The sequence below is a fragment of the Cryptomeria japonica genome, chromosome 7 (genome assembly GCF_030272615.1).
Source record: "Cryptomeria japonica chromosome 7, Sugi_1.0, whole genome shotgun sequence".
Classification (NCBI taxonomy): Eukaryota; Viridiplantae; Streptophyta; class Pinopsida; order Cupressales; family Cupressaceae; genus Cryptomeria; species Cryptomeria japonica.
The window spans coordinates 392,930,761-392,954,933 of NC_081411.1; the positions used below are offsets into that span (position 1 = coordinate 392,930,761).

The following is a 24,173-nucleotide window of genomic DNA, read 5'->3' on the forward strand; positions in this document are numbered from 1 at the left end:
AAAAGTACAAAGCAAGGTTTGTTGCCAGAGGTTTCTCATAGAAAGAAGGTGTTGACTATGAAGAGACATTTGTTCCTGTTGCCAGATACACTTCTGTCCGAGCAGCTTTGGCTATTGCGGCATCTAGAGGATGGAAAGTCCATCAAATGGATGTCAAGACTGCTTTTTTGAATGGTAAGATTGAAGAAGAAGTTTACTTGGAGCAACCTGAAGGTTTTGTGATTCATAAGGCTAAATCACATGTCTGCAGATTAAAGAAAGCTCTTTATGGACTGAAACAGGCCCCCAGAGCATGGTATGAAAGAATTGATCACTATCTCTTGGAATTAGGGTTTTTCAAGAAGGAAGTAGATCCAAATCTCTACTACAAGGTAATCAATGGTGAATTATTAATTCTTATTCTTTATGTTGATGATCTACTAATCACAAGAGAGGATAATTGTATTTCTCGATGTAAGAAAGAATTAGCCTTTGAGTTCGATATGAAAGATTTAGGAATTCTTCACTACTTCCTTGGATTGGAAGTTTGGCAGCAAGCAGATGGTATAATCCTTAATCAAAGAAAATACACCATTGATATACTCAAGAGATTTAGAATGTTGGATTGTAGATCCATGACCACACCTATGGAGACAAATCTGCACAAGCTAAAGGAAACAACTGCAGAATCAGAGTTTGCAGATCCTACACTCTATAGATAGGTTATTGGATCTCTGATGTATTTGGTAAACACAAGACTTGATATATGTTATGTTGTAAATGCACTAAGTCAGTTCATGTGTGAACCCAAGGAAATACATCTTGTTGTTGCAAAGCATATTCTGAGATATCTTCGAGGAACTATTGGTTTTGGTTTGAAATATAAACATATAGAACTTGACCTACATGGATTCACTGATTCTGATTGGGCTGGAAGCATAGTTGACAGGAAAAGCACATCAGGATGTTGCTTTAGTTTAGGATCAAGAATGATCTCATGGATATGTAGAAAACAGTCTTCAGTTGCTTAGAGTTCTACAGAAGCTGAATTCATTGCAGCCTCCATGGGAGCAAGAGAAGCTGTATGGCTCCGGAAATTGCTTGTAGGACTGTTTGGTCAGCCCTTAAATCCTACTGCCATCTATTGTGACAATCAGAGTTGCATCAAGCTTTCAATGAATCCAATATTTCATGACAGGTCTAAACACATTGAGATTCCTTATCACTCTGTTTGAGATATGGTGGAAAGGAATGTGATCCGACTGAATTATATTAGTACAGGTGATCAAATTACAGACATTCTTACCAAGCCTCTCTCCAGGATCAAGATTGAACACTTTAGAGATAAACTTGGTATGGTTGAAAATGTTATTTAATTTTTAGAGAGTCTCATTTATTCTGATATACTAATATATTTAAAGATGTTTAGTGTGTAAACTCTTTTATTTGTCATGTGTGTGACTCCATGACTGCATGGGCCTTCTGTGAACATTATTGAAGGGTGACGACTTTTCAATAATGAACACTTGTTTCAAATTGATATTGTAAGGTGACGATTTTACAATTATCAATTTAACTATCTTGATGGATATCATGTGACTTGATATCTGTGGACATGTCATGATAGTATATATATCTCTGAGACATTATGGTAGATATCTATTGGTTGATATCATTAAATAAACCATAATTATGATAGAGATCTTCATGGTGAATATTATGAACATAATATTCATGGACATGCCATGAAATCATTATCAGTATGGTAGGCATCATGTGACTTGATGCCAGTGCACATACCTTACTTGATAACTATGAGTTATGATGAGTATCATGAGACTTGATATTCATTATTGAACCATATCTCTGAATATCATTATGGTGTGATATCTCCTCTCTTCACAATCAATGGATGAATTGTGATGTTTTCTCTAACATGAAATGTGTCCTCCCTAGTTAAGAGGGAGTGTTAATTTTGTAACGTCAGTCGTACTATTTCATGCTTCCGATATATATATATATATATATATATATATATATATATTTGATTACATATACTAATATGTTAACGTTAACTAATGATAAATAAAACCAAAGTTAACTTATCGCGTTTGACCAACGGTTACACCGTTCATGGTATCGGGTGGTAAAGCAATTCTCAAACAAGTCGCACTCCTTCCGATCGGGTAAGTAAACGGTGAATAGTTTATATACTGTGGTGAGAGGTACGTAGGGAAGAGATGTGTCTTCCTATGTGGGAAGACATATCTCTTCACTATGTAACCCCTCATCCACTTATATAGCATGCTTACATTGAGGAGGATGCACACTCCGAAATTGATAAGTGTGGTGCATCTTTAAAACACGCTATAGCAGATAAAATACAACTTTCAGATCATATCTCCATCTCTTCTATTTTGATCACAGAATTTTGAAAGAACTTAACAAAATTGTCCATCATTAGTGCCTTATGCACTGATATATTGTGTACATTCAAGGAATGATGTGAGAACACATAGGAGAAGAGAGAGGTGGTGCATGAATAGGCACACTGAAGATCATACAAAGACCAGCTATTCAAATAACAAGTTTTACTAGATTTAGAGAGTTATTTATCATGTTTTAAAATTTTACCCTTCCAATTTTATGTCAAAGAAGAACCATCAAGTTCTTTTAGAATTTGAATATCAATGAGCTTAACATATAGAAATCTGCATCAAGAGTAATAACAAGGTGGCAGCAAAACCATATCCTACATGATTCGAGCAGTACAGTGTGTGTGGTACTCTATGTTTGATTGTTCAAATTATCTTGCAGTCATATTCTTGACGAGCAACTGTGTGGCCTTTGTTGAGACATGGACCAACTAGGACTCGAACCTAGGACCTTCCATACGCTGCTGGAGTGCTCTACCACTGAGCCACTGGCCCCTCTTGGACTAGTCCATCGTCGGTCCGGGTGTGGCTTATTTCCAACACCAACACCCTCCTTAAGACACACCTCTCGTGTGCTTGGGCTCCTAGCCGACCTGGCTCTGATACCATGTTGAGACATGGACCAGCTAGACTCGAACCTAGGACCTTCCATACGCTGCTGGAGTGCTCTACCACTGAGCCACTGGCCCCTCTTGGACCAGTCCATCGTCAGTCAGGGTGTGGCTTATTTCCAACACCAACAGCCTTAATGACCTTAATGACAAGATTTTACCAGATTATTGGACTGTCTGATTAATCCAAGTACAAATGGATGTGGAAAAGGCTATTTTAGCAGTCATGAGGGGACAAGAAAGGAATAATGAATGCTTGGTTTTGTTTTTTGAGGATTTGTGAATATTGAATGTTTAGTTTTGTTTTTTGAGGATTTGTGAATATTGAATGCTTGAGAAGTAAAGATGGTTAATCTGGTGCATCAATCTATACCTATACCAGAAAATGCAGTATAATAAAAAGATTTAATTTCTTTTAAAAAATCTGTTGTCACCAACACACTTAAAATCCTAATTTGGGTCTGTTTCTGAAATCTTTTTGAAAATATGCAATTATTTTTTGAGAAATATAATGTCAATATTTTTGGCACCTGCTAGCAATTATTGCAGCTTGCTTCCAATGTTATAAATTAGTCTTTGCTGAATCTAGTTACCTTCACTGTTCACTATGGAAAGTCTTGCACACATTTTTTCTTGAACATGGCTTTGCTGTGGGAATGATTACCAATTCGTACATACCTTATATGAATGACTCAAGCTTATTTGGTGTTTATTTTGATTTTTGATTCTCTGTCTCAAAGAAGTGTAGAAAATAGTTCATATGTACATTGCATGAAAACCCCAGATTATCTAAGTGTTTTCATTTTACTGTTTCCAGTGGCTCACCTCTGTCCACCACTTAATAAGTAAAATATGATAGGTTTAACTAAAGACCTTTGACCAAGGTGTCAAAAGGGCTGATTTAAAATTGGTGAATGATCGAGGCTTTCATGGTGGAAACCCATTTTCAAAACTGTATGAGACATATCACATGCTTATATATACAAACATTGAATGTAATTGGGTAGGCTACCCATTCAATTTTGGGTGTAGCATAGCCCAACAGAATAGAATAGGTGCAAGTCCTGGGTGAATTTGACAAAAGAGATATCCCTTGATGATGGCATTTGAGCCAAAGTATGTTCTGCAAGGGGAGTTTACCAAATAAAACAATTTGTCAAGGCTCACCATGACCTAATTCTATGTATACTTATCCTCTAGTTTTGTCCATCTTAGAAGGAAAGAATCTTCAATAATTAGTAAATGTCATTGGTAGCCTCATTATTGATTCTTAATATTGTTTAGAATGGCATTTCGTATACTCATATTGCACTTTGTTGGCAGATGAGAAAAAGTGCAAATCATTCATAGCTTGCATGATTACTTCAGTGAACTTTATGTATTTTTTGTTGGATTTTATGGTTAAATAAATAAACAGATTACAATTCACATGTACCTTGCATGAGGGTCTTAGACTATCTGTATTTGCTTTAATATCATGTTTTGTGTCTAGCCTCTGTACTCTACCTCTTAATAGCTGCAATATGATAGGTTTTACTGTGATGTAATTATCTATTTTCCTTACTAGTTATGACTGGCTTACCTAGAATCAAACTAAGTAGTTTCTGAGCTTCATGAGGAACCCAACCTGTTCTTGATGTTACTTAGCAGGAAATCAGACTAACTTTTTTCTTTTTGTTGACAGATTGAAAAAATGGATGTCCTGTTTGAAGCACAATTCTCTCCCCTAGCTGAGTCTGGTCGTATGCTAAGTAAATGTGGTAAATGTAGTCGCTATATGAAATATATTTCCATCCGACCAGCACGCTTGTATTGTGCGACCTGTGAAGAAGTCTATGCTCTCCCTCAAAGTGGTACCATCAAGGTGTGAATCTGCATGTGTAATCTATTCAAATTCAAGCTAGGATAAGAATTTTATGAGAAGAGCTATATAAATACAAATTGAACATCGTGTACATTTTTTTATCAAAATCTGTAAACATATTCTTACAATATCTGATGCATTCATGGTTCTCTGCAGCTATACAAAGAGTTGACATGTCCTTTGGACAATTTTGAGCTGGTTTTATGTTCCTTACCAGGACCAGATGGAAAGTCATATTCTCTTTGTCCATATTGCTATAACAATCCTCCATTTGAAGGGATGGAGACTCTTTTTGGTGGCCTTTCCATTGGAAAGGCTAACAAAAGTGGGGGTATGCCCTGCAGTCTTTGTCAACACCCTACATGTCGGCATTCAGTTATCAAGCAGGGTGTTTGTGCCTGTCCAGAGTGTGATGGTACATTAGTTCTTGATCCTGTCAGTGCCCCAAAATGGAGGTTAGATTGTAATAAGTGCAACTGCCTTGTTTACCTTCCTCATAATTCTCATAGGATATCAACTACTGATGAACACTGTAATGAGTGTGGATCGACCATTCTTGAAGTAGATTTCAATAAAAAAGACACTCCACTGAAAGATGGTGCTACTATACATAAAGCATGTGTCCTTTGTGATGAATTATTGCATTCCATGGTAGAGGTGAAGCATGGTAAATCATTTTTCAGAAGACCAGGTAGAGGTAGAGGAAGGGGTGGTGGTCGGGGAAGAGGAAGAGGAAGGGGACGGGGGCATTCAAATAACAAAAATGAAGACCCAAGAATGAGTTTTCGAGACTTCTAAATTCTTAAATAGAGTGGGATGATTTGAGCATGCTTCTTCTTACCAGAAGATTGATGGCAAGAGATCTATCTTAGTGTGGAGGTTATCCAATTCTTTTTGGATAATAGGAGAGCGTGGGAGTATAGACTTTATAGCACACAGGTCTGCAACACCTTTATTGAATGGTCACATTAAAAGAATAGTGACTGCAGTGAAATTTAATCTCCTGTATTCTGTAAGAATAGCTTGGCTGTCTCTTATCATGGTGTTTTTTATGGTAGCTATACTTTATTTTAAGTTTCTGAATTTTTGGATGTATCATGTTTCAGTTTTTCCTGTTAATGAACAATATCTTTGTTGGGTTTGATTTTCCTTTTTAATTCCTAATCTTCAATTTGGGCATGTCAGAAGCTTTCTTTCTCCTTTATTTAACTGATATATGGTTCAAGACATCATAGTGTGGAATCCAAGGATCTTTATATTTATGGATATGCAATATCCTTTTACTAAACCATTATCATTAGTTTTACACATTAATATCCCCGCCCTTCTTGTTGATGGTTTTGACTCACAATGAGTAAACTATATCTAATAAAGCTCTGTAATCATTTGAACCACATTCACATGCATTAGATGGATTTTGTTTTAAAAGATTACAATTAGTTTCTATTTTATTCTGCAATCATTTTGACTTTTGATAGTTCAGATATTGTCTGAGTATTCTATTCTCACATTATCTGATTATTCATGTCTTTTCATGTAACAATGCTTTCTTTTCCAAAGTGATTTCCCTGCTGCTGTATGTCGATTGGAAAGGCCGCATATACTCCTAAGCTTCTCATGAGTTAGAAACTCGAGTATAAATGTTGAACATTATATACAACTTAAGTTTGTTTATAGGCCATGGCCAAGCAAGACATCATATTGGCATTTAAATTTCCTTTGTGGAAACCCTTGAGGGTATTTCTTTCCAATTACATTCTATTCTTCAACTTTGGAATTCATTATATTTATATGCATAGGAGGGAGAGAGAGAGAGAGAGAGGGTTCTTCAGATCTGATCTGCTGAGTTTAAGCTTTTGAAAACTGCTATGGGCATTCTACAGATATGGAAATGTTTAGAATGGTTCTTTTTTTGATCGTGAGTTAGCCAAACAATAGTAACACAAGAACCATAGAACAGTGTGCTGCAGAAAACAAGGTGGTCGAGCGGGCCATAAAATTTTGGCCATTTGGCTGTGAAATAACACAATCCATAAGCTTAAAAGCCAAAGAAAATACTGTCCTTATCTCTCAATTATCAATGCCTGGTTTTAAGCACTTCACTATGTCGACTTAGACTTTCATTTGGTGGGTAGTGAAGGACAACCCTTTGCTAGGGTTTAAAGTTTGGCATGTTCAGTAAAAGATGAAAGACATAGTTGTGCATTGAAGTAACTCCACATAGAATCTAACAAAAGCCTATCAAGTGCATCTTGAAAGAATTGGGCCTTGGAAATCAGTAAATGAATTTGAATGGAGGACCCTCTATTTGAAATAGTGCTTTAGGAAAACAAACTATAGAGTGGACAAGATGGAGAGCAAGAAAGTATTCCTCCGCATTCTTACCCTTTCTTTGACTCTTCCAATTTTGTGAGAGATAAGAAGAGAAAGGTTTATTGCAAATTGCAAATACTTGATGTTAAATTGGCCTTGTTTTCTATGATACAAAAAGTGGCAAAAAGTCCTCCTCTATTGGTATTTGGGCAACTTTTCCATGGATACTTGTCAATCTTGTGACTTAGACTCAATCAATTGGAAGAGGCCCTCTTTTACCTATTTGGTGAGATTGGAGGAGTCAATATAAAGCAATGCTAGATTGAGGAAGCATTTAATGACATGGAGGGTGCAATGCATCTATCAATCCCATCTTGGATCAATGACTTACCATACTGGCATGTACCCACCCATCGCATAGTGCATCTTTGTCCTATTAGCCTCTTCGGCCTATCCACGATCTCATATAGGCAGCTTATTGGGTATTTGTTCCCATTGACTAACCACAAAACTTTGACTAATGGCTTCGAAAATAATATATTTTCCTTTGGTTTTGTCCAAAAACTTGTGGCGGAAACATGATTTACTACATTTTGACCACCTATGTGATTGACAAAGCTAAAATGTAACTACTTTTTCAAAATGAACATTTGTTTCAAATTCATCATTTAAGAACAAAGAGTTTGCAAGGCAAGGGAGTGGATGGCAAATCTTGTTACCTTAGGCCAAAGAAGTATTCGTGAAGGTGTGCATCATATCTAACACCCTTGTATAATTGTAGATGAATTTTGTGATGTTACTGGCCTTGTCTAATAATTATTAACCCATTAAATTTTTCTAATATATTCTAAGTCTAAATTGAGACATTAACTAGTCCTTGGACTTAAAATCACGTGATATTTGTCCATCAATAATCTCCTTGTAACAACACAAACAACAAAATTATCAATAATAAATGGAGATGTGGTGGACCCACCTCAAATTGCATTTTCATCAAATAGAGTGAAAGGTGCTTGTGATGGTTTCAATTTATTTGGTGCTTACATTATCTCAAAAACACAATGCCAAGTTCCAATGCAATAAAGAAATTAATGGGTATAGTTCCTCTCATCTCATCTAACATTATTGTGCATCATATTCTAGCTCTCTTGTGATGATTTGCAAGGACATTGCTTAGGTCCTCAACTATGTCTATCAATATGTTAGTCCTCAAAGTTTTGTGTGAAGGGCTGTAAACTCATGATCCCCATTGCAATGTCATGCACCATACAATATTAGTATAGAGACCTTATGATGGGGAATGGCATGCTAGAATATTATAAAAAATTAACATTGGCCTTTATAGCTTACGCATGCATAGTCTTCTTTCACCTCATGCCATCTAAAGTTGGATGTGCTTCATGTGTAGTGCAAAGAAAGTGTTAATATTCCCCCTTTGTGTTATGTCTTTGTGATCCAAAAGAAGGCACACCAAATTTTCTAGTTGGTGTCATCTATTGTTATTTTTACCTCCAAGTGAGCGATTGTAGCATCACATTAAGGGAAATTTGGGTTGAAAAAGGGTCTCCTAAGAAACCTTAGAAATAATGAAGTTTTTTTCTAATGTGTGTGTGCGCACACACATATGTTTGTGTGCATTTATATATGTTGTGTATATGTATGCATGTACACATACATATACATACAATAGACACTTACACACATACATTCATGTGTACAATGCAAACATACATACATACACACATAGATGCGTGCGTGCACGCATGCATGCACACACATATAGACATACATACGTGCATACATTTATCATAAAGCCAAACTAGTATTACATTGACATTCTACAATGGTAGCAAGGCATTTCATGTTGTGATTATGCCCTAAAAAAAACTATTTAGATATATTTTTAAAAAAGCTTAAAACTATAAAATAAAAATATAACCAATATAATTAAAAATAAAAATAAAACACACGCATGCATGCTCTCTCACACACATTCACCAATCCACCCACCCACTTGCGCACACACAACTTGATCAATAATAGAAACTAAATACATTAGTGTAAATGAATTAATTTTAATTTAGTAGAAATGTTATTTTTTTAAAATATAAAAAAACAATGGAAATAAAATGAAATAATTTTGAACTAAAAATAAAACTTATTTGTTTATGTATGTATGTAGTAAATAAAATAGTTTTAAAGTAAATTAAATGTTCTTTAGTATATAAATTATGCATTTGAGGTATTTATGCTAATTTTTAATTATTCTTTTCAATTTTTAGTTTTCAATTGTTGAATTATAATGAAGTTCCTTTTTTAAATATCACATTCTAAAAAAACAGTACTTTCATTAAATTCTCATTATAATTTTTTATTTAAATTTTAATGCCATTTATTAATTCTAGGTTGCTTTTGATTGAGAACTCATAGATATACTAAATAATGAGTGAAATAAGTATGGTTAAATGAATTATGATGAACTAATCTGTAATATTTAACTATCTTCTTATAATAAATAAAAATAATTATACTTTAATTGAAAATGACATTATATTGTATTTGCATTAATTATATGAGAATTATTTTATGTTTAAAGAGTTTGTTGTAAGGACCTTTTTAATATTGGGGATTTTCCTAATGAGAAAATTCGATCCAACATGTGCATCCATTCATGATTTCTTTTATCTATTGTGTAAAAGGGCTTTAAGACCTCGTTTCACTTGATGGTTGGCATCTTGAGGGTAGTTAATACAATCTTTTACATCATGATTTGACTTTTTGCCAAATGTTTTTTGAAATGAGAGGCACTCCTTTTACACAAGGCTACAAAAAATGCACTTTACTTTGTTTTTAGTCTCAAATGATGTGGAACATGTCCATGTAATGATTGATATTTACAAGCATTCAAATTTGCTTGAATGAATATATTGAAGGCTATGATGATCCATGCACAACTCAAATCAATAGCCTAAAAGAAAGCACCTTTAGAATAATAGTGCATGGATGAAAACTATCAATTTAAAATTGTGGGTAGAGTAGTTAAACTCATGATCCTTGAGCTTTTGGAATTCATATGCAATCACACATCCTCTTGCATAAGGACACCCTTACCCCATCTAATGAACCATTAGTTTATAGCACAAAATAAGTTGTAGGATTAGGCATTGCAAGGATTGTTGCACTCATTAAAATTTCCTTAAGGATTTGAAAGGCCCACTCACATTGATTTGACAACATGAACTTCTCTTTGCATTGAAGAGAAGTGATGGTATGCATCACTCTCAAGAGGTCTATGTCAAAGAAATGGTAATAACCCAATAATCCCATGAAACTATGAACCTAACATTCATGGGCATAGGCTAATCCAATATGGCTTGAAACTTTAAGGGATCCATCGAGATACCCTATCTAGATATCCCATGTCCCAAATAATTCACCTTTGAGTGGGAAAACTTGCACTTTGCCATGTTGTCATAAAGCTAGTTTTCTTATCGAGTAGAAATATCCAAATGGGAATGAGAAGCATATTTTGTTGATACCTTCCCATTGCAAAACTTGATGCAAGTGAACCTCATGCTCCTTTGCCATTGAATAAATTGGAATGTCATCAAGGAATAGAAGGACAAATCAACCTAGGAAGGTACAAAACACCCCATTCATGAGGCTCATGAACTTCAAAGGAACATTAATCAATCCAAACATGACGATCATAAAAATATTGTGTTTGTTAAAAGTCTAAAATGTATTTCAATGAATATCTATCTCATACATGCAAAGTTGATGGTAATTGGACTTCATGTCAATCTTAGAAAATACTTTACCTTCTTTCATCTAATCAAATAAGTAATTTATTCTTGATGAGAGATATATTTTCTCCACTCTCAATCAATTGCTCATAGCATATACAAAGAGATCCTTCTCACTTCTTTACAAAGGTAGCCTAATCACCCCAAGGGGATTCTAAGATAAAAATGACCTTCCTCCAATTATTCTTCAAATTATAACTTTTCATTTAACTCGAGTATCCATCCAATATTGTGCACATGAGATGGGTTGAGTTCTAAGAATATAATCAATGCAAAAGTCTACAACTTGCTTAAACAAGATATTAATAATATTAATAATAATACTTAGAAAGATATGCTCATACTCTTTGAGAAGGGGATGATCTTTTGAAAGAGACCTAATGGTAATCACTCTCTTCAAGATCACTCACAAAGATAACCAACATCTAGCATCCTTTATGCATACTCATTTTTAGTTGCTCATTTTTAGTTGCATGGAAAAAATCATGCAAAAAATAGATATCTGAACTCTTTACCTCCACTAGATTCCCATGATCATCAAAGACAATGTCTAAACAGTGATTAAAGATAATACAATGATTTGTATTTGTTTATAGAAGCAGGTTTGTTAAGATAAGATAAACAACAATCACAAGAATAATAAGTAGCGATCAGATTTAGAGATGAAAGACAACGACTAGTTTTAAAAAACAGTTGATTAATATATTCTAAATGGTGGTCGATTAATCAATTCAATGGTATTAATAAACCCAAGGCAACGATTCAGTAATTGAGTATGACTATTTTATGAAGCGCTGGGATTTAAAAGAAAGCACTTTAATAAATACAAGGATGTGTCTCTTCATTTTAAGAAGCATGATCTTTAGAAATAAAATATATATATGAGGGATCAATTCTGGAGATTGAAGTGTGTGTTGAGTGTCAATAAAAGAAAAGATTAATCAGGTACATCCACCAATTTGAGAAGAGAAAGGATTAAGTGAAGATCTCTTTAGATTCAAGGAGAAATAGATTGGAATTACAGGTTCTATGTGAATTGATAGTGGTCTTTTTGAGATAAATTCAAGATCAAATTATAATCAATTTGTGAAATATCATACAGCAGATTTGTGAGAAATAATCTGGCAGACGTGATCAGATTCAACGAGTTTATCTGTAGATTTTGAAGGAGAGATTGTAATCTCCTTCTGATAGTTTGGTGATCAGACATAACAGATTTGAGTGGAAATTATTTCAGATTAAGAAGGGAGTTGTAAATTCTCGTGACTATAATTTTGAATGAGGGGTTGCTGCCTCTAAATGAATGAAGGGTCGGTGCTTCTAGTGAGTTGGTGCTCACAAATTAAATGAGGGGTTGGTGGTTCTAAAATTGTAAAGAAATTATAATTCATATATAAAGCAAACTTATTATTATGGTTTTCTCCCTTTTAGAGTTTCCACGTAACTATTGTGCTCTTGTGTTCTTTGTATTTGAATGATTGTTGGAATTGTAATTAATAAAGTTAATTTTGAAAAAGTAGTTATACTAATTCACCCCCACTCCCCTCTCAATATAATTGTGTGCTTAACAACCTCTACTAGATTGCCATGATCATCAGTACATTTCACTATCATTTGAAAACAATCAAATATCACATTATGAGTATTGAACCAATCCATCCCAAGGATACTATGTATATGGTCCCATAATAGAGTCCACAAATCAATAGTGATGGTGAAGGTACCTTGGCCTCACACACAAACATGGGTGAAAAATCTACTAAAACCTTAGTACATGTGGCCAATTGAACTTTGTAACTACAACATTGCCTTGGTGGCACCAACCTATATCACTCAACCAACAATGGGGAAATAAAGGAGTTGAAAATTCCTAAATCAAATTGTTGGTGTGCAATTTGATTATGTCCAAATGTGCTTGAGTCCCTAATCCTCTGTGCACTTAGGCTTCATTTTCCCCATCACATATAATTGATTAAAAAAAATTATGGATCTTCATGTGCCAATTTTTTCTAAATGTTTCCCTTTATTGTCTCTAATGTCCTTATTGATGAGCCTATAAATCGACCATATTATTTCATGAGTTACAACACTTCACCTCATGTTTATAATGTCGTTCCAAGTTATTTCCAAGCATTACCTTGGTTTTATGAACTATGAACTAGGATTAATGGTGTTTGATATGCATTTGTATGTCTAGCTAGTTAATGTTAAATAATGGTAAAATATTATACTAAAAGGTTATTGATGAATGCAAAGTATTTTGGGAGGAAGACTATTTTTTTTGTGAGGTTGGATTCGTTCATGCAACTAGAAAGGAGGAGGAACATGTTGGTAATTGACATATGTAGCTATTGACTGGAAGTGCAAAAAAAGTAAAAAAATCTATTTTAGTAAAAATAGAATATCTCACATGTTTCTTAACGAAATTCAGATCTTAAAAATGGTTTGGAAATCTTGAAAGGATATTTAAAAACCCTTTAAACCGTTTGAGTTGATTCATAATAGTTAATGAGCAACATTCACTAGAAGTTTATTGAGACATTTTTAGGCAACAATTAAAGATTGAGTTCTACTTTAATTTGGACCCTTGTACCTCTTGATCATCTCATGGATTTAGAAACAACAAATTATGAATTATGTCATTGTGACATCTTTCTCCACATTTTTAGGTGTAATTCTACATTTTCAGCCATAGTTATGTTGTAAGAGTTTGAAGAGGATTAGAACTCTCTCAACTCTTGTTAGTTTAATCTTTATTATTAATTTGTTCGGGAATAAGTCATCTCTTCATTGTCATGGGAGAATAGACATTTGTTGTAATTTATTTTAGATCTGTAATTAATCCAACTCTCAAGCCTCATGCACAAATATGAGATCTTGTTGAGTTGAGAAGAGAGAGAGTATCTAGATAGTGTTGAGTTTTGTTAATGGTTTCTATGTTCAATCAACAAGTCTGATATATGTCCATATAATATTTGATTTCCAATAAGAAGATGATTTAAGCAACGAAGCTTGTAGATTGCATGTTGAATGCTAATGTAAAAGATTGAAGCCACTCAAGCAATGGCCACTGGAGGAACTGTGACTTCATAGTAGTTTAGATTGTTATTCATTATTCTTTATTGTTAGTAGCGAGTTATTTAAGATAGGTTTTGTTTTAGCATATTGAATTCCTTTAATTTTAGAACAATTAGCCTTCAACCATTGTTGTGTCAAATAACCAGTTTGTTAGCAACCATTGTTGTCTAGTTAGATTTATTTTCAACATTGTTATGTTTTCAATTTAGTTTATTGTTTTGAGTTTATTTTCTATGCACAAATGATAGAACAACTTACAAGGCTTCCCTAGTGCACATACAATGTCGACATCATCGAAGAAGACACATCTCTAGTTGATAATTAAATGAACCTCTTCTTAGGACATTAGGTAACCCCATTGGGCACATCCGATCGTGATGAGTGCATGACATACTAAATCAACCTTATTATGTACATAGTTGATGCTAAACACTTATCATGTGTTATAAGTTAAAATTATCCTTATAAGTTCTAAGCATGAAGATTTTGAGGTCATTTTAAAGGACTATCTTTATTAGAGTTTCAAAATTTCACTCCTTGTATGTATTTCCTCCAAATTCTATCTTTTTCCTTTGTCCACATTAAGAGATCTAACTTTCTCATCTAGACATAATTTTCACCATTCCTCGCCTTCATCTCCTTTTTCTATTAGGATTTTAGAGTTCCTTCTTGACATCCTTTTCCTCCAAGCACCACTCTCTTCCCTTGCCTTTGTCAAAGTTTTTTGAACTTAGTCTTGCTAGCACACTCTTATTTAAACACATAGAATACCTAATCCTTTACACTATGTTACTTATCACTATGTTACTTATCAGAGCTAAGATTTTAACCACCCCTTTACCTAGGCACCTTTTCATTGGTATCCCCAATCCTTATCTTTCAATGTTTTCTTTTGTATACTTTTTTTGGAGTCAGATGTGCAGATATGTCTAAAGTGATACTTCTAGCATGAGTTGTGAAGCAACGTCAATCCTTAATGTTTTTCATTACGTTATCTCATTGAGACCGGGGTTTTTGATATGTTCTTATTCAGATACCTCATAAAATAACTCTCAAATCTAGATCCCCAAAATTTTTCATTATGTTATCTTATCAACATTGGTTTGGAATTGTCCTTATTTGAATTCCTTAAGGGAGGAATTCTTTGGTACCTCTAATTCTTGACTCCTCAATAATTTCCTTCACATCTTTTGGGAGTTGGAGATGTAAATATAACCTTATATGTTTTATTTAACCATTAGAAATGTGATAATGACGATCCCTAACTCTTCAACAATGGTATTGGTTATGAAGTATCCCACAATCTTGACCCCTCCAACCCTAAAATTCTCACAATTTGCATTGGTCACTTCCACCTACCTCTTTGCAAAACATAGATGGTCATCAATGATAACGTTTAATTGCACAACTACTCTAGAATGGATTTTCCCACCCAAAAATGTATGTCCATCTTAAGGGTGTGAATTCTAATGCAATTCAAGTGATGGAGGATGATGAATACCATGTTATCATTAATGTGATGGTTGCATTTTTAATGGAGATAATTTTCAAGGAAGCTCCAAGACACGATTTCGATAGATTTTGCAGGATCTAAGCTCACCTTGCATGTCTTATCCTTTGGCCACTAGTTCATCCTTGATTCTTAAAGCGATAGGGTAATTAATAGAGCACTATATATGTCAATTCATTTTATAAAAAATAATTGTTATTTTTCCTTTCCATGCAACTACAATTTGAAGTATCTTCAAGGGTTTCAAATCTTAAAAATTGAGTCACCATTAGAAATCATATTTTGTATATCTCAAGAAGGTTAATAATGTATACGATTCTTGTCATCAAATGTATCTATAGTTCACTATGTTGAATATTTGGGAAAATATAGCTTAGGGTTTCTTCTTGCAAGTTTTTTGGTATGAATATTATAAATATTTGATGAATGAGATGAAATTCTATTGCATTAAAAGCTTTTGTAATGCCATCTTTTCATTACATATGAATTTTTGCAGTCTAGGATGAATAATTAAGATGTTTAGTTGCTATTGTTATTTGTGGTATATGTGTATGCATAACTCATATCCCTTAATGATTTCAATTTGTTGTTCCTCATTATATGATTAGACTTGGTAACCCAATGAAAATGCCCCAACCCTATAAGTAATGATTGGTCATGCACTTAAACTAAAAACAAAATTCATTAGTAAAGTACAAGTAGGAAGTAGATACTATGCATTTCACACTTTAACATTATTAATAGGTAAAATTTCTCCAATTATCTACAATAGTTTATCATCCTTGAGAGTCATTATGTGCAAACACACATCATGTTGTCATGTAGTGATGTTCTTGTCAAAATAGTAGAGGTTAGACCAATAGCTTAGTCCTTGGCCTAGTGATAACTTTTTGTGCTAGGCATACATTATGTATTATTGCATTGCTTATCCATATGTCTATCTTCAATTGTGCTTAATTCTATGTTGGATACCTATAAGGAAACCCCCTTGGGTCTAGCTAAGTGCAAAGTCAAAGGTCTTACCCACCTAAGCAAATTGGTTTAGGGTCATCGTGGTTGATAATAAGTTAAAGGTTTGTTGCTTTGAGTTTGACACCTTAGTGCTTAGAGAATGGCTTGGATTTAGGAATTTGAGACCTACAAATCTAATCACCAAAATATAGGTGTCATTTATAATTTACTGGTAATTGGATAAATTTTTAAAACCTCACTAACTAAACAATTTGTAGACATGTATTTTTCGGGTGAGTTTGGTTTCTTATCAACTTATGCCTATAAATTGGAATTCTTGTTGGAGAGAATTTAAAAGTGGTTTGTTTCTTTGTTAGTAGCATAAATTTTCATTTTTTGTGTTTATAATGCCAAAAAATTGGCATCATTGCCAGTATGTAAAAATTTGAAAATTACATTGAAAGGAAAGGAAAGGAAAGGGGCTTTTATAGTCCACGATGCCAACAATCTGTATATGGGTCTACAAATGGGTTAGAGAAATATGGGACTACCTCATACTCCTTGTGGGAGGTACCTAATTGCACTACAAATGAGGTGTACATACATTACCCCCTTGTGGGATTTGAACCTGTGACCTCTCTTTCAAGAGCACAAGTTCTCCACCACTAAGTAACTCATAATTAAGAATTTGTACTTGTTGCTAGGTGTATTTTATTTGTATGGTGTTTTTATCTTGTCAACACATTCCAAAAAATCACTACCATTAAAAGGGATCTAATCTTGGTTTCTACTTTGAAAACAATTGTAAAATCCATTAAAGAAACAATCAATTTAGGTAATTTTTATTGCTCATCAACTTACACCAACAATTGGCACCGTTGGGGATAATTGATATTTTGGTTCTCATCTTAATGATATCAACAATTAATATTAGGTAAATAAGTTCTTGCTTGGTACTTTGAATTTTTAGACACTCAAATGTTTTTTCTCATCCAAGTGAAGAGAAGCAACTCTATTTCAGTCAAACCCAAAAACCAACAACTAGATCAATATACTTGAGTAAGGAAAGAAAGACACCCAAAGTGCCAATTAGAATCAGATGAAGCTTTGTCTCTTGCATGAGGACATCCATCATGGGAAGCTCAAAATTATGGTAAATCACTTATACCTATTGTAAAGCGGAAAATCGCGATCGAACCCTAGTTGTTCTCCCCTCTTCCAACTTCGAGGAGAGAGAAGGGAGGTTCGCTAGGGTTCGATGGTTTTCACTTAGGGTAGAGACTTTACATTCAAAAGAGGGGTTGAAACCCACAAGATCCAATCCCACGCAATGCAAGATTGGATGCTAAATGTGTTTCAAGGGTTAAGACAGCAAGGCTACCCTCTTTCGTAAAGAATGTTGATAGGAGAATTAAGCTAAGCATGCATAGAAAGTGATAAAGATTCACTTATAAACTGAGATAGGAATACAGTATGAAGCTGCGGACCTGGAATTAGCAGTAAAATGTCGATACGGCGCTGTCCTGCAAATTTGAGCAAAAGTTGTCGGGACGATGGTGCCCGGCGCCACGGTCCTCCGAAAAATCCGCGAAACGAAGGGGGATCTGTTCGTCTCTGCACAAGGATTTCAGATCTTCAATTTCAGCCGCGTACCTGCAACCTACACACAGAAAAGCAAAGACGATTGGGGGGTTAGGGATTAGGGGTTTGCCTTTAGGTCAAACCCCGATTTTGGAATTAACCAAGAAATGAGCAAGAGCTGTAAATGTAAATGTATGTAAAACAAGTACTAATACCTTGTTCTAAGGATGTTTGTATCCTTATGTGCGAAGGTATAGATGTTGTATGTTGTATGTTGTAGCATGTAGTATGTGATCTCCTCTTCAATGGTTGAATCCTTGTCTTGAATGCAACACTTAGCCTTGAATGGAGACTTGAAATGATCAATTGCTTGAAGGAATGCTTGAATGCTTGAATGCTTGAATGCTTGAATATAGTTTCCACGCTTTTACATATATCCTCTTCATCCTCCCAAATGAGAGAGAAAAATGTAGTTTATATACTTGTCAATTAGGGCTGATAGACTGATTTTCCCGACCTTAGGCCGACCAGGAAAGTTAATTTCCAAATTGCAAATAAAAAGACCCGAGACCCCTTAGGAGACCGGGCCCAAAATAGGACCCAGGGACTAGGGCGCTGGGCGCCATGGTCCTGGGGATGCCCTGGTCCTGAAGGACCAGGGCGCTGGGCGCTCTGGTCCCACCTCCCGGGACAGCAGGGTGCAAGGAGGTTCAGGCCAAGGTGCTTGAAAAATGCAGTTTTCAGTGTCGTGAGCAAGTTTCAGGGTCTCCATTCAGGTTGCGTGTTGCGTCGCTATCGTGAAGACCGAAATGCAGTCGAAATTGCAAGTGTCGCAATTTTAGGACGTTACATTTAGCCCCCACTTTAGCGGGAGTATGTATGCTCATACTTCCAGTAAAGTACAAGGAAACAATATTGAAAGACTTTCACCACGTTAAGGAGGCAAGATACACCAAGCCCCCAGTGGACTAAGGATCTTATGACTTCGATTGACAAAGTAAAAGGGAAGATCACGAGGGAGAACCATGACTGTCAGTAGTAAGGCTCCCTCACTATGAGTCATGCAAGAAAGATATCAAAAATTTTCAAGGCAAGGCTAAATTTGCCAAGAAATTTTCAAGTATCTTGAAAAGATATGAATGGGATGTATGCCCCCCTACGTTAAAGCGATCGCACATGCCTCACCAGGGGTGATTGTTTTAACGTAGTGATACACATAAGAAATGAGAAAGGAAAGGAGCATGTTATCGCAAGGATTTAGCCCCCAAGTGTGAGATAAGCCCAAGGATAATAGACACAAAACATAAAGCACGAGGTGACTTCGCTTTCCTCGGGGTCATTATGCTGTATGATAATTCATGTATATATATCATATGTATGTATGCATAATTGTTCTTCATTCCCCAATCAAGGAAGGTCACCTAGAAGAAGGGAACACATGTGTCTTTTGAGTCAACATGAGAGAGATCGAGAGATCTCAATGCTTTGCATCGTCCTCAAGTAGACAACACCAAGGACAACAAAATGAGAATAACATATAGAAGAAGTAACAAAAGAGAGGAGGAGAGAATCTGCTATGCTAATGTAACTAGTCTAGCATGTCATCTACCCCCCGATCTTGCTGATCAATGTTTCGGGAAGGCAGGGAACACGCTAGAGGGGGAACATCCAACACAGCAGATGGAGCTTATCACAAGATCCAAACAAGGGCTATGTTCATGTTCCGAGCCACATTGTTTTTGTCTAGGAGCTAGGATAAGTGCTTTAGAAAATTCATTAGATAAATGGTTATCAACATCAACAAGTTCATATTCACTATCAGAAGCAAGAGGAGTAACATTTTCATCATGAATAACATTTTCATCTATATCATCATCAAGATTTATAAAAATAGGATCTTTAACTCGCACAGGATCAAAACCATCATGCATCTTATGTTTAGGAGATTTAGGCTCAACATCCGGCTAAGGAGAAAATGGAATAATGCTTGTTGAAGGTGTTTTTGGAGATTGCAAAGTTTGAGAAGCGGCTGCCTGAGCCCTAAGATGACGCTTTCGTCGGCGTTCACGTGTAGATCGATTTCGTCTAGTCTTAGTAGGAAGTGGAGAAGACTGAGGAGGAGGAATGTTCTCATCCTTAGCACTTGGGTGTTTAGGTTGTGGTCTCTTAGGCTGGATAATAGGAGAAGAAGAAGGTCTCTTCTCTCTATAAAAAGAAGGAGGAGGAACTGCTCCATACAAAGGAGGAATATTTGGTTTAGGGAGAAGACCAAGTCCATCATGACGAGGAGGTATAGGTCCACTCTTAGGAAGTTTATTAGGCATAGACATAGTCACATCCATAGGGATGGGTTGAGAATCTTCTTGAGGAAAGACATTAGTTTTATCTTTCAAAGGAAGAACTTCCTTCTCAAGAATGATAGGAATATCAAGTTTAGGTGCTCTAGGTTCACTTAGAGATAGGATCATATCTATTTTCCACTTTTGATAAGATTTGAAAAGATGATCACTTCGCGGAGGAAGAGATTGGAATTGTTTAGGCCAAAAGTAATCAATAGGAACGCTAGAAGTTCTTTCAGTTGGTTTAAAGAGACTATGATTGACAGTAACAACTTCACCATTATGGGGAAATTTCAAACACTTATGAATAGGAGAAGCAATAGCTTTCATGGAAGATAGCCAAGGATAGCCAAGCTTCACACGAAATTGTTCGGAAGATGGAATAATAGCAAAGTTCACATCAAGAGATTTGTTATGGACCTCAATAGGCAATGTAATAGAACCAATTGCAGGAGAAGAAAATGCATCAAATAGTTTCACAACCACATCTGTTTTGTCATAGATAACTTGATTCAATTGCAAAGTAAAAAGAAATTCTTCAGTAATAACATTAACCATGCACGAAGGGTCAATAAGCACTCCACGGCAAGGTGTATTCTTAACTTTTGCAACTATGTATAAAGGACCATCAGGTGCCCTAATAGTTTCACTGGAATCAAATGTGATGGAAGATTCTTTGGGGATTTCTTGCTGCTCTACAAAGTTAATCACATTCGGAGTCATAGACACAAGACCATCAGATGAGAGAGAGGAATCCTTAGCCTCAATTGCATTAGAGGTATGAGAAGGCAATGGATCAGTGAAAATCTTAAGATTTTGGTTAGGAGGAGCTACAGATGTGTTGCCTTTATCATTCACACCAGAAACAGAGATAGTATTGTTATCAATCAAATCTTGAATTTTACCCTTTAAAGAAAAACATTTTTTAGTATCATGCCCAGGCTGACGGTGAAATTGACAAAAAGCTTTGTTATCAAAATAAGGTGAAGTAATTTTTGCAGGATCAATTTGTTTTATAGGAGGAAGAGTAAGCACATTTTGTTCCAATAACTTATTCATAATACTATGCAATGATTCATTCAAAGGAGTATACTTTCTTTCTTTCTTGAAAAATTTAGAAATAGGAGGCACACCTGATGCTGCATTCACATTGTTGTTGATGATGTTTTCATTGAATTTGATGGAATCTCTGTTCGGTTTAAACTTCCCAAATGGTTGTTGACTGCTATCACCCTTATCACTCGGAGCCATAGGATGTGATTGTTCCATTTGACTCACAGTCAGTTGATAATTGTGAAGAGTTGCACACAACTGTTGGAAAGAAGTAAACTCAGAAAACAGAAGTTTGTCTCGAATATCTTTTTGTAAATTAGAAATAAAGATTCTTTGAATATCATTGTCAGGCACTGGAAAAGAAATTTGAGCATACAAATGCTTATATCTACCAATGAAATCAGTCACTTTTTCTTTAACGCCTTGTTTACAATGCATTAAATCAATCAAAGTAACTTTAGGACTTATATTGTTTTGAAATTGTTGAATGAAAGCATTTGCAAGTTGTTCGAAAGAAGTAATAGAATAAGAAGGCAACGAGCAATACCATTGTAGGGCTTTGTCTCTTAATGTTCTAGTAAACAGTTTTGCAAGCAACCTTTGGTCATAAGCAACATCGGTACATATTGTTTGAAAAGTCTTAACATGTGTTAGAGGATCTCCTTTACCATTATAAAGTTCCAAATGCGGGATTTCAACATGTTTAGGAGGGATAGCTCGAACAATGTCAAGAGAAAGTGGGCTCGCAACATCAAATGTGGGCACACTAAACTTAGATTGATTCATAGAGGCAATTTGTTGCTGTAAAGAAGAGACAGTTTGTGCAAGATTGTTAATGGTCGCTTCGGTCGAAGAGTTCATATTAGATGTGTTAGATTGAGATGGAGGTGTTATGTTATTGAAAGAAGGTAAAGAGTAAGGTGGTGGGACTCTATGATAATTAGTCATAGAACATGATTGGACAGGAGGAATACTACAAGGAGGGATGGAATGGTTAAATGAATTGCCCCCTTGCGTCATGTTCATTTGTGGAGATATAATAGGGACACTCATTGAAGGAATGAATGAAGAAGTCGGATTGAATGAAGGAAGAGGGTTAATTGAAGAAGAAGGGTTGCCCCCATGACTAGTAATCACGGGAGGAATGTCTTGTATAGAAGTAGCCATGATGTTTGATGTAAAGGTAGGTATACTAGCAATAGGAGTTGTCAAAGGAATAGAATGATTGACTTGAGTAGGAGGTTGTGTATAACCTAAAGATTCGGCACAACTCTTCATAGGCATCACATTCGAATCCACAATGTGTGCAATACCACGCAAAATATCAATTCCATTCTTATCACTTTGAAGCATACGTTTTAGACCCTCAATTAAAGGAAGAGCTTGACTATCAGGGTATTCTTGAGACATCCATTGTCGAAAATCGTCAAATTGGTTATCCAATTTCGAAAGTTGTTCTTCAGAAACCTCATGGAGAGCTTCTTCATCATTAGGAGGATTAGAGGAATTACCCATGTCCTCGTTAAAAAGGCTATTCAAATTAGGTTCCATCTCCTCAGTAGTTAAACCTTGGAAAGACTTAATTCTACGGCTTCGTCTAACAGGAATAGTGTAAGTAGGGCTTATTGTTGTAAAACTCATGCACTAGAAAGAGAGAGAAGATTTTGAATTTAGAGGTAGCAATTTTCAGTAAAATCAGCCAATCTTCTGGATTTAAGCTGTTAAATGCAATCACAACAGTCTCCCGAAATTTCGGAAAAAATGCCCGGGACCGTGGCGCCCGGAGTGCAACACGGTCCTTGCAACTTTTTTTGAAATTTGTAGGGATGAAAGGTATGATGATTTTAGAGCTAATCTGAAAAAATTGAGTGATTTTACGATCTGTAGATAGGCCAAATTAAAGTTGTAATCTCAAAATTGAACCCTATCAAGATTGTCGAAAAATGCAAAATTTGAATTTTTGAAAAAGAGAGGGAAACTGAAATTTTGAATTTTATGATTTTAGAGGGAATGTCAAGAGCAATGCAAATTTTGAATTTTGAAAATTGACTCAATTTCACGCAAAATTCAATTTTGAAAGCGGAAATCAAAGTTGTTGTAATTAAGCACTTAATTTCAAAAGTCACAAAATGCAAGAATTTGAATAAAGCACTGAAATTTTTAAACACACTTTTCAGATTTAGGACAGTAAGAACACAATTTTGACACAAAATTTCAATTTCAATGATTTTTAAATGTTTAGAAGCCTTAATCCAAGCAATCACAAGACCAACTTTGACTGTTATTTTGAAGGTGTTAAAATTGATAAAATCAGCCAAAATTCTGGATTTTAGCAGGAAAATACAGTAAGATCTCGCTCCCGAAATTTCGGAAAAAATGTCGGGGACGATGGCGCTCGGCGCCACGGTCCTCGCAACTTTTTTCCAAATTTTCAGGGATGAAAGATATTGTGATTTTATTGCGGAATCCAAAGTTACAGCTGATTTGGAGATGTTTTGATCAGTGAAATTGTCGGACAAAGGTTGAATCAAGAGGGTTTCAAAAATTAGGGTTTTGACATTTAACCACTTAATTTTCAGAATTAAAGCACAAATATGAATTAAAAATTTGTAGTAGAAGGGCAGATCTGAAACAGGCATTAACATTTAGACAT

General features: G+C 35.2%; 1 protein-coding gene across 2 annotated transcripts in view; it reads left to right on the top strand.

The window, feature by feature from the left end:
- Nucleotides 1-6,033, top strand: part of LOC131041843 (DNA topoisomerase 3-beta) — a 231,907-nt gene extending 225,874 nt beyond the window's left edge. For both annotated transcript variants that reach the window (XM_057975066.2, XM_059209151.1), the window contains 2 exons: nucleotides 4,710-4,889; nucleotides 5,046-6,033. In XM_057975066.2, the coding sequence (XP_057831049.2) occupies nucleotides 4,710-4,889; nucleotides 5,046-5,687 (822 nt within the window). In that variant the 3' untranslated portion in view covers nucleotides 5,688-6,033. The remainder of the gene's footprint in view (nucleotides 1-4,709; nucleotides 4,890-5,045) is intronic.
- The last annotated feature ends 18,140 nt before the right edge of the window (nucleotides 6,034-24,173 follow it).